The following is a 14,824-nucleotide window of genomic DNA, read 5'->3' on the forward strand; positions in this document are numbered from 1 at the left end:
TTCAAGCACTTTTCGCACTTTAAAAAAGGGCGCATTAATAAATTCATGTTGCCTTGTTCTTCACGCAGAAAGTATGCTGTACATTGAAGGAAAACGGTACCTGGACCATGCCATGTCAAAGCGACAGTCTCCAGCAAGCCACAGCCATAGTCACAGCAAAAGCCACAACACAAGCCATGGCTCGGGCCACGAATCAAAAAAGCTAATATGAGTTCAGCAACAGTACAGCAGTGTGGTGTGTGCAAGACAACCAACACTGAAATGGATGCTCGAGTTGAGGTTGTGAGGATGCATTTTACAGCAACCAGATGAACCCATGGCCCAAGGGAATTCAATAGCGATTGCATTTACGAAGCTGTGCACGTATAACTACTGCCTGTGTGCCACGTATGCAACTAGCAAAGAGAAAGCACTTGTTTATTACATGTTTGTATTAATTAATACTGCAGGGATTCTTTGGTGTCCAGAAACACCAACTACTCATGTTAACCAATGTGTAACAGAATTTAGCTTTTACTTACAAGATTCTAGCATTTCACGGCATGCTTTCCCTCTCATACAATTTTTAAATTTCACACTATTTTGTTGTGAAAATGAATATATATGTATATTAAAGCACTAATTTTACCTGTGGTGACTCTAGTTGGAGGCATAACTTTTTTGTGTGGAGCATGAACATTTCACAACATAAACAAAGACTAGCACTGACGTTGCATCTTTGTGTGACATGCAAATGTTAGATGAAGGCACAAGGACAAGCACCATGTGTTTGCGTCTTGGTCCAACATTCGCACTTCACACAAAAGAATGACACCAACCATACTTCATCAGTTTGTCTAGTGAACTCATTTTTCAGAATTCTCTGACCTTCCCAGGTTTTTCATGAGTTTTGCAGTAAAAATTCCATCATTAAAAAAAAGAAGAAGATAGCAACTGTTTTTTAAGCACAATTTCTGTATGTCCAAAACATGGGGCAATACTGAAGAAACAAAACTTTGGGGGAAAATTTTCAGCTTACACTGGCAGCAGAAAAAATCGAAGTACAGTAAGCTTCTGTTAATTAGACTCCAGTTCATTTAATCCCGACCATGGGTCCTGGCTCAATCAACCCCAAACTTTTGTTATTTCGATCCTGAAGTTGGCCTTCCCTGGATAATTCTGTTTCAGCACACACATGCCTAACCTCAGTGACGACTCCATTAGCAGCAGCATCTGTCCTCGTGGTGCTTAGGGTGCAGTAAATGTGTCAAACACATGCCATTTCCCATCGAAAACGGCTATTTTTGGCATGCGTGCTTGTTTCAGATACAAAGATCACAAGAGACAAGCTATTTCTAAATTCTAAAAACGTCTGAGGGCAAGTGCACTTAAGATTATTTGGCTAAAATTCAGCGACAAGTGACCATAGCTCTTAACAGTTAAGAACCCATTTGTCAATCCCAGACGGAATATTCCTTGTTCGTTTTAAATAACAGTGCAAAAGGGTTCATCATCATCATCATCATCAGCCAATTTCTTTATGTCCACAGCAGGACGAAGGCCTCTCCCAGTGATCTCCAATTACCCCTGTCTTACACTAAATGATTCCAACTTGCACCTGATCGTGAGCAGGAAATTTAGAGAAGAATAAAAATTTGCTGTAGTTTAACTCAGTTGTGCCTGAGTGTGCGTAACGAGAGGTACGGCGAATATTATTGTTTAGCTTGGTTCTCTCTACAGTTACATCTTTAGCGTTTAGCTTCGTATGTCTGAGTGTTTAGGTTTGGTTGTTACCTCTCGTTAAGTTATGGTTACATTTAAGACTAGACATTTTTAAAGTGTAACGCATTTATTTTGATAGTCTTCATCTTGTTTCTCAATTGCCACAAAGACATCCCGATGGTCGGTGAGGCGGGAGGATAAGGGGTTGGCGTCCAGTGACTTGGAACACGTTTCAGGTGCTATCCTCATCTGAATCCACTCGCCTGGCCGCTTCGTACTTACGACGCTTCTCGAGGCGTGCAGCTCGTTCTTCCTCTGTCTCCTCGGCTCGCTGCCTCCTCTTGGTTTCGTTCCGACGACAAAGCCTGGCTTCTTTCAGTCTCTCCGACTCACTTTCCATATCTGCTGACGAATCCCACCGAGCCATCCCTTCTATATATACGATGCAACGCCAGCTCCTCCTCCGACGTCATGCCAGATGGCGTGGCAAGTAGTGCTGCCAGCTGCGGCGGTTGTTACAACGCGGTTTCACCGGCTCCTCCTCCGATGTCATGCTAGATGTCGCGGTAAATGGTGCTGCCAGATGCGGCGGTTGCTAGGGAACGGCTCAGCTCGCGGTGCGGCCACCGGCCACAGCGAAACGGCGAAAATACGGCCAATGTAGCTCTCGCTACAAAATGGGTTGGATTGACTGGGAGCTTACCACTGTAGTTGAAAAGAAAAGTGTATAATCATTGCATTCTATCGGTGCTAATATATGGGGAAGAAACTTGGAGGTTAACAAAGAAGCTCAAGAACAAGTTAAGGACCGCGCAAAGAGCGATGGAACTAAAAAAGTTAAGCGTAATGTTAAGAGAAGGGCAGAGAGCGGCATGGATCTGAGAGAAAACAGGGATAGCCAATATTGTAGTTGACATTAAGAGAAACAAATGGAGCTGGGCAGGCCATGTAATGTGTAGGGCAGATAACCGGTGGACCATTAGAGTTACAGAATAGGTGCCGAGGGAAAGGCACAGTCAAGGACATCAGAAAATTAGGTGGGGTGATGAAATTAAGAATTTTCAAAAGGGTTATTTCAAGCCAAATGCACCAACCACGAAGTTGACCCCCTGCAATTTCTATAGAAAAAGTTAGGGATAACTACTAAAGTGCATTCCCAAAATATTTCTTGCAGAAACAAAATTATTTTTATCTACCTCAAGACCATTGATGTTTTATAATGCAAGGCGAGACAGGGTGTAGAAGAAATATTTTTTCAGAAATATGCCCAATTTTTTTAGTACAGAAACATTTTGTACGAAATTTAGAGAATTTAATTTTTGCTGCGTTTTTTGTTAATCAAGAAGCACAAGTTCGGGCAGGTTTGAAGTTTATAGAACTTTTAGCTTTGTTCACTGTCATGTTATATCTGGCGCATTTGCAGTCTCAAACATAATAGGATAAAAGTGCTTTGTCATGCAACAAACTAGGAAGAGAAAATTGTCCTAAATTGAGAAAATGGCAAATTTGTCATATGTTCTCTGTAAATGGCAGATCGTTGTGGGCCACCTAAAAATTTCAATATTAGCTGGTCAAACAGCAGGACCGATAGCTTATGTAAGGGAGGTCAGTGAAAGTACTTTCTTACACAAGAAAAAAATTTGCAAAGTTAGGTTACTGGCTCCACCCACTAGTCCTTAATCTGCATTACATCTTCACTGATATATGCCTTAGTCTGGCGAGTAATTAATGTGCCAACAGCATCTTTTTTTCTTCCATGAGAGCACTGCAGAAGTGCTGGACATGTGGCTTTTATTGCATTGCCACATAGTTATTCCTACTGCATTTTCCAACCAAGCGCAGCACACTTGGAAGTAGAAATTTTGAACCTTTGTCAGCAGTGCAGACGATTTGGTTTAAGCTGGATAGCTGCCTATGAGGACATGTTATTACAACAGAGTTTAATAGTGCAACTAAATTCACTAGAACACCAGCTTTGAGCTATGTCCAGCCTTCGTCATGTGTAATGCAACGCAACCAACTGGACTTGTTACACTAACAAAAACTCTGTAGTAACCATGTTTCTATTGACTACAATGCAGTGGCTATGCAGCATCAACTCACCTGAAAAAGGAAGAATACTGCTCCATAAACAAACTAAAGCCTTCGGTTTGTCATTGGCATTAGCCATAGGCGTCAGTTTCACACCTGCCACCATCAAATTGTTCACTGCACCATACAAGATGCTTCACGTACAACAATCCCTGTATATGAACAACTGTACTGTGGTAGAAGGTCGCGTTGAGCCTGAAGCCAGTGCTGCATGCAATTTACAGATCTATTCCTTATTAAGGCGATTGAAAACAATTATTGTGCAGGAAAGCCCACTTGCAGTGCTGCAAGCCGGCTCTTAACTTTGCAGGGAACCAACCTACATGAAGTTGCGGCTTGGGCAGTTTAAGCAGTCATGTTCAAGTAGTGTGGTCATAGGGCTCACTCCGTGCATTTTGCACTGCATGTGATTTTGAACAGAGACGCTTTGGAAATAATTATTTGATACAGTTAAGCAGCAATATAACGAACTTCAATGTAAGCAAATTCTCGATATAACGAAGCATCATTTAACCTTTTATAACTTGTCCATAGAATACTGTGTATTTAGAACCTCAATATAACGAAGTGTGTTTATAAACGGTTTCATTATAATCAAATTTTGCTACCACCACGAAGTAGAGAGACAATAAATGGAAACATCCATCGACGCAGATGGTCACATGGTTGAATCAAACGGCCGCTTGCGAACGCACCTCTCAAATAGCGCCAGCCATGCTTCTGCATACACTCCGCTTCTGCGGCCGATAGTGTCGCCCACAGTGGGACGACGCACTAGCGCCTGCAACAGGGAGCAAATGCTTTGTCTGCCTCTCGCTTCAATGCATCTCGGAAAGTCGAGATATCGCAATCTCCAGTTTAACTCTTTCCCTACCATGGGGTAAATAGGTGTTTTTGGGAGGTTACGGCAGTTTTTTTTTTTTTTCTGAGGGAACTACTGCACTCAATATTTTATGTAATACATGAACAAAAAGCAAAATGAATGCACTTTTCACACATAGAAGTTTTATTAACAAGATATATGTCATAAGAAGACAAATTGCCAAAATTAAAATTGTGGGATAAAACTGAGCAATGTATGTAAAGACACGCTTCTATCTACTAAGAAAAAAATGTTCGGAAAATTATGAGATATAGAAATGTATTGCCGTCTAATAGACACTATGTCCGAAATAATCTACATTTCTCATTGAACAGGTATTCCGCTACAATGCACTACAGTTGGGTGTGCCGGGCTGCGACCGCCGATGTTCTAGGCTGGTTTGTGTCGTCGTCGCTTTCAGCGTTTTCCGACTCGCTGCTATTCGATGCATCGATAAGATCAGCCGCAGAGGCTACAGAAACACGATATCTGCGATTTGTGTCATCGTCGCTTTCAGCGTTTTCCGACTCGCTGCTATTCGATGCATCGATAAGATCAACCGCAGAGGCAGCAGAAACACGATATCTGCGATCTCCCGAAGCGCGTGCGCCGCTTCCGGAACTGATGGCGTAGTGTGTCCATGAGCGGCCCGGAAGGTCTCAAAAGCGGCGTTTTAAACCATCGATAGCGGGCTAACGATGCCCAGTGGGCGTGGTACGGAAAAAGTTAAACGTGCGGGAAGACAGCGCACGTGATGCCACGTACGCCATCACGGCAAGCCCACTCTTTTTGCACACGCAGTAGATTAACTCCAAAACAGAGCGCGTGGGCTGCGTATGCACTTGGCCTGGCCCTCGCGTGTGCTTATCGCCATTACCGCAAGCTCGCTCCCCTGCCCCCTTGCTCACGCGGGAAGGCAACGCTCGTCAAGCCATCATTTTTCTCGGCTGACCCTCGCACACTTTCACTCACACCTAAAGCATACTGTGCATGGAGCACGATAGCTCATTGTCGCACTTGCACTTTATAAAAAAAACATGACACTGCTCCGCTTTGGCAGTGGCTATTGGTCGTGCAGCACGCGATTTAAGGTGTATTCACAAGCAGCCTCATGTAATTCAACCATTTGACCGTCTGCGACTGAGGAAGTTACCATTTATTGTCTCGGTATTCTTTTGCAGCAGCAACAATTTTGTTATATTGAAATCATGTATACACACACTTAGTTACATTGAGGCTCAAAATACATGGTGTTCTATGGACAAGTTATAAAAAGTTAAATACTTCGTTAGATCAAGAATTTCGTTACATTGTAGTATGTTATATCGGTGTTTAAGTGTATTACAATATTCAACTAATACATGCAAATACAAGGTAACATTAATGCTTCATTTATTCAAATCACATTTATGCTTACAGTTTGCGACGTGCCACGTTTTGGTCATGAGCACAAACGGTGTGCTAGCATTAACATTTCACTCGGCCGATTCAGTGGTAAATAGGTTCAGATCTGCGACACCTCCCATGCAATAATTATGTCATCAAATGTTACACTGAATTAAATGGCCATTACCTATCTTTCTTTTTTGGTCGTGAATGTGAATGAGAAAAGTCTATCTAGCCGAAATTTCTAGTGTTGCCTGCTATGTAAGAAATGAAGTATCACCCAATCAGTCATATTGCTTGAGCCATCAAACCACACATCCACAGAAGGAAGAAAAATTCTTTACTGACACAATTTATGTACATCACATAATGCTATGTACAACAATAAATGAAGGCATTAAAAAACGGCACCCCATTTCCCCAACTGGGAGGCCAATGAAAGGCTCATGGGGTGATACACTCCTGTGGCAGCACACAATCTGAAAAACGTGCCTGCAAAATCATACTCGAGACACCCAGTGGTGCAAGCTAGGTTCCTTCTGTACATACAGTAGTGTACAGCAGAAAGGGGAAAAAAAAAGGAAATGTACACTGTTGTGACAGACTGTCCAAATAAGAAGGCATTGACCCTCAGTCAAACACATGCACACACTTTCTCGGCGCTGGCAATGCAAACTCGTACGGCAATGCTTCTTTGGTGCCTAGGCCTTTCACCCAACCCCATTTATTCCCTCAACTAGCAACTGTACCTATAACTTTCAACTAGGCAATGTGGCAGGGACATTTGCATCATAGAACTTCACACGGAGGTCACAGCTTTTTATCTCACAGTAGTGACGTATCATGATCATGATCTCACCGTAAAAACCACGACATACTACACACTGCTTGAAACTGGACACAACTCTCACAATTAAAAAAAGAAAAACAAAACAAAGGGCGAAAAAAAAAAAACCCTTGTGTCCCACTCATGGAAACAGCATTGCCTAACGGCTGCACAAAAACAGAATAAATAGCTTGTATAAGCTAATATAAAGGGAGGCACCTTACGTGCTAACTGAACACAGCACAAAGAGAAATAGACGCAATTATTCATGCACGCAGACAGGCACGCAAACAGACAAAATTATGTGTCCAATTATGCACAGGCTGTACAGATTTATGTCCCACATTTAACCTTACTTAAGAGCGCCTCTACAGATGTGGCCGTCGTCGGAGTGAGCAGAAATTGATGTGGACATCAATCGGAGCATTCAAATGACGGCACACTTATGTGACATATCTACGCCTGAACAGAGCAGGCATCCTTTGATGTCAGTAAGCCTTTCCATTTGCAAAAAAAAACCTAGCCTCCCATGTGCGCCCAGAGAAAGCTCAAAGAAAACCCACGTGAGCCCCTCCATAAAACTAAGATATTGAAAAGCAAAGAACAGTTGAAGGCATCTCCACCTCTCATTGTGGAATGAAATGCAAAGAAAAGAAAGGAGGACATTTCTTTTTTTTCTTTTCTCGGCAGCAGTGACCAAAGAAGGGAGAATGAGGGCTGCCAGAACAGGTCTTCCTTCCAGCTGCACTTGTGCCAGCAGTTTTGCTGTGACTCAGCCCATTTCCTCAGCTCCAATAAATAACCGTACATCTGCAGCCACAGGCACCGGTGCCCATCTTTCCACAAATTCCAGCACTCCAGATTTCACGCCACGTAGGTGTACACCTTCCTGCAAGTGAAATTCAAAGGCCATCACCTATATGCGCCTGAAATCTTGAAGCAAGGCATACATGTGAGCTACCATCTCTGCAGGGCTGAACTTAGAGCCAAATATTCTCCTTCACGGACCCCATTCCAGCGGCCACTCCAGCAGCCACTAAGATAGAAGGGGAAGTTTAAAGGGGCCCTGAACCACGCCTCGAGCTTCGTGAAAAAGACACAGTCCACGGATAGCATATGCTGCTGTGAACATCTCAGCCAAATTTTGCAGTCGTGCACAGCGCGTGAATCTCGAAAGTGGAGCACAGTCACCTTTCTCTCAAGCGCTTTCTTTTCAACAGAAGCCTGCTCCTCACTCTTTTCTGGAATCTTTATTTTGTAATATAGCAGATTCCCATACATGGCTGCTATTGCCCAATAGCCAACGACTATCAAGAAGGGTGTTTGGATCAGTGTGCTTCTTCCTACTGTCACTGTGTATAGACCTTTTCGCTATTTACAAACACGCGCCCTGGACGGCTTCCGGTTTGGCTCAATGACGTAGTCCGCTAACTATAGCGAGCAAGAAAGGCAGTGGCGGTGATATAGATTAGCAGAAGTGCACTTTGTGATCCGGCACAGTAGACTGATAAGGCCTGTGATCGAAAGTTTCTTGGGAGCGCACTATCACTGCTGTTATCGCGCAAGCGAAAAGGCTTATATACGCTCGGCCACATCCGCCCTCGTAGGAATTAAAACTTTGGCCACCCTACTTATTGGTGTTGTAGCCATTGGGCCTCGCTAATTTTGACTAGCTTTGAACACTCAACTAGCCTCGAACCACGCAAAACTTAAGGTCAGACCACACGCATGCTTTTCAACGTGCACTCACTCCTGGCCGCTCCTGGTTAGACGCCTTGGGAGACTTCCCTTCGTCATGAGCTATTGATAGCGCTTAAAGATGCAAGTTGGATGTGGCTACTATCCAACGGTCAAGCAAGACAAAACCAGTCTGCACCACGTAGCATAGCCAGACAGGAGCATATGAGCGCAAGCGCGCACTTTAGCCCTGTCATGCACAAAGGCAAACGCTGCAGTTGCATACAGCTGCCGTCTGCTACGTAGCATAGATACCGCCTCCACCGCAGAGTGCTGTGACAAGTCCTCTGGCTGAGCACACTGCGGCTTGCTGAGGACAACCGCATTTGGTGCGTTGTAGGTGCCAAAACCGGAAATAGTTGCGTCTACGTGAACATAAAAAAAATCAAATTTGAACTGCGTGCCACAACGACTTTCAGTAGGCGGTGCATTGCGGGCACAGCCCGCTCCGCTGCAGCTTTCACAGTGCAAATTAATGAGCAGAAGCACCGCAAAGGGTATGCTTGATTGCCAATAACTCCGCTTCCTGCTGAACGCATTGAAGAACTTCTTCGGCAAAGTATTTCTGAAATAGCTTGATTTGACTTCAAATGCATTTTTCGACTTCGATAAAAAGTGGTTCAGGGCCTCTTTAATGACTGACTGCTTCAGTGCATACTCCAAACTGTTGTTAGCGGTGTTCTCTTTTCATAAGACAGAAAACACACAAAATCAAATTAGATCCATAGCCAACCTAAATAAGATGCACATTCACGCATGTTACAAGCAAGATCATACATCAAGTACGCGATCAGCCTAAAGCGTTGTTTAGTAGCAGTAATGATATTGATGCTATGGTTTAAAGATAAGCCACAGAAAAACAACTAAAAGAATCAACTAGTTTGCTACAAAATGCAAATGAAAACTAAGCTGAAGAAGACACATCTGTAAGCAATTACTGATTGCAAGTAAAGATCAAGTACTTCTACACAAAAGACTTACATAAACATGGTTCCTGAAAACCAGCATGATAAAGAGATTCTGAGGAATTCATGGTCGCGCTAATAGGAAAACAAAGACTTAGAAAGGAAAGTAGCAAATGATAGGTCAGGCACTGAACTGTTTTATTCCTACAGCAGAGCAGTTGAATCCCTCCTGCTCTGCTGCAAGAACAAAAACAGTTGGTGCTCGACCTATCGTTTCCTACTTTTCTTTCCAAGTCTTTGTTTTCCTGTTAGAGCAACCATGTATGCCTCAGATCTCAACCAACTTGCCCAGCAACAAGTTCTACTCAATGATAAAGAGAGCTAGCTTGCACTTCTCTGCCTTAAAGGGACATGGACACAAAAATTGGCGGGTGGTTTTTTGCGTTGGAACAAAAGCTGAACTGTTGAAAATGACGAATACAACAAGCTGCTTTGAAAAAAAGAACGAGCAACTTTTTTTTTTTATTTGCGATTTTCTGTTGCACCTTGCCTCCAAGCGGCCGCCGGCAGAAGCTGACATTTGACATCATAACACCCACCCGCGGCCAAGGTCGGTCACAACCGTCGCAGTGTTTCCGGAGGTGTCGGTCGCTTGCAGCATTTGTTTAACCCCTTTTAGCGATCTTCCAATGTGGTCCGTCTGAAACACTACCCCCATCAGCGCTCCACGCAAGTGGTGCTTCTTACATGAGACTTCCCGCTGGTCATCGCTCGGTAGACACGCGCTCGTCTCAGCGGAAGGAAATGCCCAGACATTGCTGTAATGACAGCATCGTTGGTCGTGACACGCCGTCGCACACGTTTCCCAGAGACGAGAAGGCGCGTCAACTTTGGATACCTGCTGATTAGAGAGCTTTAGCTTCTGCGGTAATGGGGTAAACGCGGGCGTTGGGGCGGAACCGTAAACGTGAGTGGCCCATATGATGCTGCCACCTGGTGGCGCAGAGCTCAAACACACAAAAACAGCTAATATTGCAGTAACCAAGTGTAGTCTACGTCGCTGCTGGTGTAAATCTTCGGCAGCAACACGATTACGCCACTGCCGAAAATTTACACCAGGAAATGACCAATAATTCTTGCATAAGTGTCTGGTGCAGAGCGAAATCTTCACGCTACGGTTCGCGAAAACCTGACCGGCACTTCCACGGCCGCCTGCTCTTCTTCGTCGCTTCATGCGGAAGGCTCGTAACCCTAAGCGGTAATATTTCTTGCCAAGTTGGAATGGTCCTCGTCTTCAGACGTGTACTCATCGCTGGTGACGCGCCAGAACTCAAATCCATGCTCGCGATGGCAGCGTTGGCGCGCTTCGAATGACCGCGGCCGGCCGGCTGGCTATCCAACGAGAGTGTCAGTGACGTCACGCCTTCCAACTCCCGCGGGTCGGGCGGCGAGGCGCACGTTCACAAAAACTCCACAAAATAAAGACATCAGCTCAAAAATGAGCTAGGTGACTACTTCTTTCCGGTGTAATCACACACTGAGGATTCATTTTCAGCATTTTCGTAAAATTTTCTGATTTTGTGTCCGTATCCCTTTAAGCATGCAAGGATCCACGACTGCCTATGTATTAAAGAATTTCGAGGTGAGAATACCCACTAGCGAGCCAAAAGCTAAAATGATAAGCAAGTGGGGAGCCTTCTTCCTACAGTTGACTTCTGTCAATTTGACCATGAAGCGGCCGAAAGAAGTGGTGGGGTATTCTGCAAGTGTCCACTTAGTGGACATGTCCATTTTGTCTGCTGCTGAAGTGCTGATTGGCCCGATTTGGTGGGGGTGCCCTGTCTCCTGATGCGTGCCCCAGCCCAGCCAATCTCTCAGAACTTCAGCAGCAGACGAAATGTACATGTCCACTAGGTGGACACTTACAGAATACCCCTCCCCCCTCACCAAATTATCCGGCAGCTCAAATTAAAAGACGAGGCATAATAGAACAACCGAACCCAACGCTGCTTCATCTTTTTTTTAATATATATAATGCATATACCGTATTTTCCGGTGTACAAGTAGAGTTTTTTTCCAAAATTTTTCGTCTGTGCGACTTATAGAACGGTGCGACTAATTTATGTTTTTTTTTTTCCCGGAAAAACTTCCATCTGTATCGGATGGCCACGCAAAGCGAGCTGGGTTGACCTCCTCTGCCACTTAATTGCTACGGGCCTTCCCGCTTTCCTCCCTCGTTGCACGCTTTCACTCGCACATACAGCACACAGCGCGCGTGGACGATGTTATCTCCCTTGGACTTTATACGGAACATCACAGTGACCATGACTGCAGAAATGTGCCTGGAGTGTTCATATAACTGGAATGGCACCCACACGCCTGCGTGTGACCAGTGTTCACGGAGTGAAACGTTACAAATTTGTTAAAATTTCTTACCGAACGAACAGGTGCGTCTTATATACTCGTGCGACTTATATAAGTTTTCTTTTCTTGCAGAAAAACTGTCGTTTTGAGGGGAGTGTGACTTATACAAAGCTGCGACTTATAGCCCGGAAAATAAGGTAATATTATATTGACTGTATTTACGCAATTCTAATGCCCACTGGATTTTTGTCGGTTCATACTAGAAAACAATACGCACTGAAATCTAACGTGCACCCTATCTTTTAACAAGAAAAATGTACCATGCCTCAGATTCTGGCAATCGTAAATAAGATGAATCCTGCAAAGTTTGCCTTCACAGAATCAAAATTTATTTATACAATGTCCAACATCAGGCCAGGTCAGGCTGCTTTTTGCCTATGAACAACATGTCACCCTCCTTGTGGTCCAATAGTGATTGAAGGCTGCAGCTAACGCTGCAAACACAGTTTCCATTTCGTATATGATTGTAATGTGCAGGCAATTTTCAGATTAATTATTCTTTTTAAAAAGGCACACATTACAATTGGGCAAATACAGTAATCATTCATTGTAAGCTGTTGTTTGTGCTTCAAAATCTACCGAAAATTTGCAATTTCAAAGGAACATTTTGTGCTTGCGATGCATTCACTGTCCCGTAGCGCGATCACAGATGAAGTGCAACCATTGGAGTCGCCATTTGTGTCGGAAGCATGCGTACTGAACAAATTTTAAATTATCCAACGAGGGCCAATTTCATGAATGAAATAATGAAACTTCTGGCCCACACAAGTCAGCTGGGACATTTAGTCGGGATCAAATTAACTGAAAAGCAGAATCAACTGCGTGCTGATTAGCCAAGCTTAAATTATCAAGCGAGGGCCAATTTCATTATCAAAATAACCAAACTTCTGGCCCGTACAAGAGCCAGCCGGGACCTTCAGATGGGATCAAATTAACCAAAAAACAGAATTAACTCAAAAACTGAAGTCTACTGTACCACCCTCAAGGCAATGGGAGCTAACAGTGGCTTTTCTACTTGCATCTTTCCACTTTTGTTCCAAGCTGTTTGTCTGGCATGAAGTCTTTCACAGCAGCTGACTTACAAGCTGTATAATGATAACTGACAAAAAATCCTAAATACAGCAGGCAACCCTGTTAACTGCTTATTTTCTCGGCAGAGTGTACAAAGCATTTAAAGCTCATATCTTTCCCCCTGCAAATGCATGCGTAATAGGCAGGACAAGCAACATGCCCATACCTGTCTTCAGCAGTCCTGGCTAGGTATTCCCTCTCTATAAGGCCTTCAATTCTCTTCTTGATGACTACAGGACTGGGATAAAACCTGGACCGCAGCTGGCTAGTCACCTGGTGGGAAGAAAGCGGTATCAAGACATTAGCACATAGAGATGCGATCAATGGTCTGCCTAACACCAAAACAGATTGTATAGTCTCGCAAGACAGCAACATAAAGGCTGGAAAACTGTGCATCAAGACAAGACGCTTTGCAGTGACACTGCACAGATCCCACAGATCATTGTGCTACGATGTAGCAGCAGCACAATTCTGCTTTGTCATGTTGGCCATGCTTTTTTGACAGAACATCCATTGTGGACCAGTGCCGTACACTCTGCCACTAGCAGCATCAACTCGAAGACAAAATAAGCACATGTCATCCTCATTTCTACACTTCGTCTAGCAATCTAATTGCAGTACAGTGAAAGCCACAGGCCATGTCAGCCAATCAGAGAAGCCAAAGTGCAGATAGTGTCAGTTCGTGATTCGACCAATATATTAATCTGAGCCTGTGCCACCTGCTCTGAGAAGGACAGAGCAGACAACACAGCAAGCAAGCAGTGCACCTGATCATCTGAAAAAAAAAAAAAAAAATTGTCTATTTGCCACACTGGACACGTACAAACACAGCAGAACCTTGTTCATACGTTTTCGAAAGAAACGCAAGAAGTAACGTACCTAACTGGGAAAACGTACCATCCAAAGTCACTAAAAGACTTGATAGACTTGACTTGACATTATGTAGTTGACATCTACATCATGCAAAGCATTGCACAGATCGTTCAAGCACGAGACGCCTATGTGCGCTGAGCTGGTGGAGCCTGAGCAGTGCGTTGTCGTTTTTGCAGATTCGGCAAACTTACACTTGCGATACTTGAATTTGGCGTGTGTCAGAAGCTTCTTCGAGCGGAGCATCACAGCAAGAAGTTTTGAGGTGCTCACTCGGCATAAATCGTGGCACAAGACACCGATGGAAGTCGGGCTGGTGGGGCCCAAGTGACCCGAGATGCACATTGTCGTTTTCCTATCGCATCGCGTTTTAAGAGAGCGGCGGGAAACCAAAATGAAATCGAGCTCGTAGGCAACGCCAGAATCCGATGCCTACGATGCTGCCAGAGTGAAATACAAAGCTTACTTCGCGCCACCTGCAGGGTAAAATTCATTATGCAAGGTAAAATTTTGAGCGATTTTTTTTCTACGGCTAGTCGCAGTTTCGCCCGAAAGATGAACCATCGATTGCGATAGCAAATGCGTAGACAGCTACATGAAGTAAGGATAATAGTTCATCGGCTGTGTAAACTTGCAAACATTTGCTTACAATGTAAATTAACAAGCATGGTGTCAGCGTGCACAGGCAAACATGAACACATCACACTAGATGACCGCAGACATTCGCTGTTAAAACGTTGACGTGAGGAAGCGCGGCAGCAACAGCGAGAGAAGCGACCTTCATGCTGTCTATTGCTTCAACGCAAACTGAGCTAGCGAGAAATGGTCCAAGCGCAATGGCACATAACCCTGGTAGCTAGTGGAGCTGTTTAAGCTCGAGGATGGTCCGTCTAGTGTACGCCGCAAAACCTCCGCCTGGCGATGACGTTACCATGTGTCACCTAGCAACGC

General features: G+C 44.2%; 2 protein-coding genes across 4 annotated transcripts in view; one reads left to right on the forward strand and one right to left on the reverse strand.

Annotated features, from left to right (window-relative positions):
• Positions 1-6,608, forward strand: part of LOC119442803 (acyl-coenzyme A thioesterase 9, mitochondrial) — a 33,016-nt gene extending 26,408 nt beyond the window's left edge. For all 3 annotated transcript variants that reach the window (XM_037707829.2, XM_037707830.2, XM_037707831.2), the window contains one exon: positions 69-6,608. In XM_037707829.2, coding sequence (XP_037563757.1) covers positions 69-211 — 143 coding nt within the window. In that variant the 3' untranslated portion in view covers positions 212-6,608. The remainder of the gene's footprint in view (positions 1-68) is intronic.
• Positions 6,364-14,824, reverse strand: part of LOC119442805 (cullin-3-like) — a 56,095-nt gene continuing 47,634 nt past the window's right edge. The window contains exons 15-16 of the mRNA XM_037707832.2: positions 13,170-13,276; positions 6,364-7,755 (exon numbers count right to left, since the gene is read on the reverse strand). Coding sequence (XP_037563760.1) covers positions 7,731-7,755; positions 13,170-13,276 — 132 coding nt within the window. The 3' untranslated portion in view covers positions 6,364-7,730. The remainder of the gene's footprint in view (positions 7,756-13,169; positions 13,277-14,824) is intronic.

Source organism: Dermacentor silvarum, chromosome 2 (genome assembly GCF_013339745.2).
Source record: "Dermacentor silvarum isolate Dsil-2018 chromosome 2, BIME_Dsil_1.4, whole genome shotgun sequence".
NCBI lineage: Eukaryota > Metazoa > Arthropoda > Arachnida > Ixodida > Ixodidae > Dermacentor > Dermacentor silvarum.